Below are 5068 nucleotides of genomic sequence, written 5' to 3'. Positions count from 1 at the left end.
CTTTCCGTTTCCATTTTTATTTTTGTTTGCCATTTTTATTTCGCCTATTTAATTTTTTTCCTTTTTAATACTTGAACATTGTTCATGGACGATTAAATATCATAAACATTTTTAGAATTCATGGTTTAGTTTTTTTATGAGACTTCCTATAATTCAGCATGCAGTTTTTTTTAAAACAGAGTTTCAGAATTAAGGAAAAAAATAAATTATGTAAATATTTTTCAATGATAAATATATTATGAATTTTGGGAACATTTTTAAGAAAAAATAAAAATTCGAATTAAAAAACCAGAAATCCTCAATAACCGGTTTTCTATGGTGCGAGAAGTGTAGCTTTTTTTTTAGAAAACCTGCTAGGCTTTATTGTGGCAGCGATATATTACATTTGGATCTTGAGTGCGCCAGTTTTTGTTCTGATTTGATCCTATAGTGCATTATATCCATTGCATAAAGTGATGGACAAGAGCAACCACCATTGTGGGCCAATGAGGTGCAATTCGGCCGAAAGTTCAGAAAAATAAACATAAGCCCACAACTCTATATGTCTGAAAGTCTATTTCTGACTAGGCTCTGGTTTATACTCCTGAACAAATGAACGAAGCCAATTTTTGCCGTAGACTTCAGACGTTCAGAGTTCAGACTATGCAGAAGCCACTCGTTCTCTGGCTTAGGATGGAGAAAGGAAGAATCCCATACATGAATAGGATTCCGTTCATGTAAGCCAAAGGGCCTTCAAAGGATATTTTTTTCTACAAAATCCTATCCTACAAAATTTCTATGAAATTCCTGTAAACCAAAGGCAGCCTCAGTGGACGGATGTATTAATTGGCACAGGGTTTGCATGCCACCATACTGCCAAGATATACTAGTATAAGTGATCCGAAAAATAATCTACGTAATAAAAAAGAAGCATGTCACAATTTGACTAGTATAGGCAAGTCGCCCCACGCCTTCGGCAAGCAGGACACCCGGCACGATCAACTCAACCTTATCCTCATTTGTTGACTAGCATAATTGATTGCTTACGGGAAATCCAGGCAAATTAGGCACGGAACGTCCTAGCTCACCTACGAACTTGATTAAAAGATGATTTGACGAGTTAACTTACGTGGATGACGCGGGGGATCCCATGTCAAGAGGAAGCCATCGTCGAAGAGCTGCTTGTAGTTGCTCGCGTTCGCCCCCTCTGACGAGGCCGGCACCGGCACCACGACGGCGGCGCAGCCCTTCAGAGTGTAATTGTTGTAGTTCCCGGTGCCGTCGTGGGGCACTCCCGCGCGGGCAAACACTACCCACTGGTTCCCGCAGCTCACGTTCGTCGGCGCCAGCTCTCTGTTCAGACGTGCCGTGGCCGCTGCTCCGTCCTCCTCCGTGCAGTTGTATAGGATGAGGTTCAGGTTGACGGGGGCGATCTTAAACGGCGGGGTGAGCTTGACTGAGGTGTTATAGAACACGGGACGACATTTGTCGGTGGCGTTCAACACGTCCAGCTTGCCGAGATCAACCGCGTAGAAGCTGCGTTCCTCGTAAGAGATGTTGAGGATTTTGAAGCCTCTGTTGAAGGGTATGGAGCTCCGTAGAGTTGGAGTACTGTTGATACAGGCGACATCGAAGTCCGGGTAGGGATCAGAACCGCATGCTCTTCCCGTAGCTCTGTCGGTGAGCCAGAACGGATGAGAGATGTTGACGTTGCCGCACTTCATGGCCAAGCAGTCTCCCCCCTGCTGGTCCTCGGCCTCCACGAGCATCCATGGCAGCCACCAAACCCAGAGGACGGCGAGGAACCAGCAGCAGCTGCGAGACATCGGGGCAGAAGATTTGGGGAGATTGTGGTGAAGAACAAAGGGTGGGTGGTAGCTGGGGATTCAGTGGTCATGGGCTATGGAAGGAAGATAGGCTATACACGGAACAAATGATACCGTGGTCGAGATGGAACCACATATATGGGGACGGCGAACGACTAGAGTACTATTGGCTGGAAACAGGAGCCAAGCGATCACCGTCCAGGAAGTTTCACAGTAATGACGGCATGACGCCATGGACTAGTAAGCTAGCCATGGCTTCTGAAATTTGCGTCTGACGACTTTGACGGAGTAAGCCATGACAGTGACCCCGTGGACTAGTGATGTGACTTGGAGCAAGAATGCTTAGCCTGATCATTCAAGTTCCGGCCACTTTTTGATCTTGTTTGCTGAGGTGTAGATTCAAGTTCAGCATGTTTGAATTTAAAGATTGGATATGTCTAGAACTCAGTCCATTGAGACTTAACATGAGGTCTCAGTCAAGTAACATCAGCGTAGTATTTTTTGCTACAAACGGCAACGAAAAATGTTGCGACGGTATTGCAAGCAATGACCACAAATGCTACAACCGTTCTAACTAAAAATGCTACAACCGTCAATGAAGGATGTTGCAACCGGCGAGATGATGTGCTACAATCGATGATGTGCAAGACAGATGTTGTAACTGGTAAGAAAAAATGCTATCAATGATGGCACAAAATCAATTCACTAGAAAGGAGGTTAAACCATCTCCGGGCTTATCAATTCATCCATCCTAGTAGGGAACCCTAAGTCTGTATGGTGCTAACTATTATCCAAGCCTTTTCGCTGTACTAGTAAACAATATGCCATGACATTCAATGTTTATTCGGATACATTTCAAGGGGCCCTGAAACATAAAGCGCTTGGCGGCCCCGACAAGGCTTGAAACCCGGTCACGGGCTTGAAACCCTTTGTTACAAGTATACCTGGCCATCCCTTGGGCCGGGCCTAGCCAAGCCGGACGTAGAAAACCCAGGCCCGGCCCGAGCATCGGGCCTAGAAAACCAGGCCCAAGCCCGGCCCAACCATGTAAAAGCCCGCTGGGCCTCGGGCCTTGGTCCGGGCCTCTTCAGTTAGCGCTAACATGGCAGGCCCATGCCCGGCCCAGCCCAAGCTTCGGGCTCCTTATCGCCGCCTGAACCGCCCCCGTGGACAAGTGGTGCGGGCCTCTTCAGTTAGCGCTAACATGGCAGGCCCATGCCCGCCCCAGCCCAAGCTTCGGGCTCAAAATCTAGGCCCGAGCCCGGCCCGTGGACAAAGGGCCGGGCTGCCCATGGCTAGGACTAGATACAACCCAGTAAACGCCTTTTGCACCAATTTTCTCGTAGGCCCAAATCTGATTTCACTTTGAGTGGGAGGGAAGAGACACTGTGCGATGTCGTCTGAGTGCCCTATTGATGTGTTCTATGTTATCTCAAGAAAAGAATTATTGATGGGTTCTTTTAGCTCATTTTGATTATTTTTGTACGTTTTTGTGTGTCTTTTATTTCATTTTCCTTTGCGCCCATTTTATTTTATTTTTTGTGATTAATTTTCGTACATTGCTACTGGGCTGTCAGTGGACCAGTGAACAAGGTCATGATGCCAATTTTGACCGTAGTGAGTTCTGACCAGAGAAAGAAGTTCAGACTTCAGACTTCAGACTAGGCAGAGCTGAGAAGTACAGAGTTCAGACCAGAATCTAGCTTCGCCCTAGCAGCCATTTGTTGTCCTAGCTTAGCTACAAACTTGATTATAATTTATAAAGATGATCTGGTGGGTGAACTTACCTGCCGGCGCAGGGAGAGTGGGGCCCTCCCATGTCAAGCGGAAGCCATCGTCGATGAGCTGCTTGTAGTAGCTCGCGTTCGCCTTGCCTGCCGACGAGCCCATCACAGGCACGATGATAGCATCGCAGCCCTCCAAAGCGTAGCCGGCGTAGCTCCCCGTAGCGTCGTAAGGCACTCCCGCGCTGGCCAACACCTTCATTTCGTCCCCGCAACCCATTGTCGTCTGCACCAGCTCCCTGTCCCGACTTGTCGCAGACGCCCACGCCGCCGCCGCCGCGCCATCCGTGCAGTTGTACAGGATGAGGCTCAGGCTGCCGGGGTCGATCGTAAACGGATGGCCGAGCTTAACGGAGGTGTTCCAGACCGGCAATCGGCACCTTTCAGAGCCGGGAAACAAATCCAACTTGCCTCCATCAACCACGCGCAGGCTGCGTTCCCCGTAAGAGATATCGATGATCTTAAACCCGATGCCGAGGGAGCTCTGTAGAACCGGAGCGTTTCCAAAGCAAGTGACCTCGAAATCCGACGGACCGCACGATCTTCCCACGTTCCAGTCAGGGAGCCAGAATGGGTCGGAGATGTTGAGGTTGCCGCAATTACTGGCCGAGCGCGAGCAGCCCTTGTCTTGCTGCTCCTCAGCCCCGGCGAGCATCAGTGGCAGCCACCAAACCCCGAGGAAGACTAAGAACCGGCAGCTCCGAGGCATCAGACAATAAGATTTGGAGAAGTTGCTGTGGGCAAAAATGGAGGTGGCTGGATCGGTGGTCATGGCTACGGGAAGGCAGACTGCCACCATGGTCCAAGCTCGAACCATATATGGGGGAGGCGAGCGAGCCGAGTACTATTGGCCGGAACGTTTGACTGGAAAAATGGGGCAAGTTCCCTAACTGAACCCTTGGACTGGTAAGCAGTGCCTACTGAAATTTCCGTGTGACAACTCCTTTTCTTTTGCGGGGCCGTCTAACGACTTTGACGGATTAAGCCATGACCAATTGACCATGACCACCATGAGCCCGTGATGTGACTGCGACCAGGACGCTTAGCCTGATCATTTAGGCTCGGGTTACTTTGCTCTCTTGTTTGCTATGGAGTAGATACGACCTTCACAGCTGGCAGGTAATGGTAACAAAAAGGAAAAATTCTAACCTTCGGTTGCACATTTCTACACCTAGGCATTACAGCCGTAGTGCAGACTTGTGAGGTCCGGACTTCAGAGTTCAGGCTAGGCAGAAGTTCAGCGTCCAGATTAGGCAGAGTAGAGAAGCTCATAGTCCAGACCAAAATGGATCTTGGCCCTAGAAGCCACTTGTTGTTCTGTACGACACCCCAGTTCAACTTGTTAACGAACTTCTAATGGTGGACATGGCCACGTACGTGCCTACTCAGAGCACCAGTTTCTCTGCTTGCCACAACCGAAGTTTCTGGCACGTCACACGTACGTAGTAGCACTACGCATTTACGCAATGGACACTGAAT

The 5068-nt window shown here is 49.0% G+C and overlaps 1 protein-coding gene across 1 annotated transcript; it reads right to left on the bottom strand.

The window, feature by feature from the left end:
* Window positions 1-1107: 1107 nt before the first annotated feature.
* Window positions 1108-2941, bottom strand: LOC125528786 (LEAF RUST 10 DISEASE-RESISTANCE LOCUS RECEPTOR-LIKE PROTEIN KINASE-like 1.2; the record flags this gene model as incomplete). The annotated part of the gene is given in 1 exon segment (XM_048693224.1): window positions 1108-2941. A coding segment is annotated over 1 exon segment (698 nt), but the record flags the coding sequence as incomplete, so codon positions are not given.
* Window positions 2942-5068: the final 2127 nt, after the last annotated feature.

Source organism: Triticum urartu, unplaced genomic scaffold, assembly GCF_003073215.2.
Source record: "Triticum urartu cultivar G1812 unplaced genomic scaffold, Tu2.1 TuUngrouped_contig_5107, whole genome shotgun sequence".
NCBI classification, from domain to species: domain Eukaryota; kingdom Viridiplantae; phylum Streptophyta; class Magnoliopsida; order Poales; family Poaceae; genus Triticum; species Triticum urartu.
The sequence above is the reverse complement of the archived record's forward strand: the minus strand, read 5'-3'. Positions and strand labels throughout refer to the sequence as shown.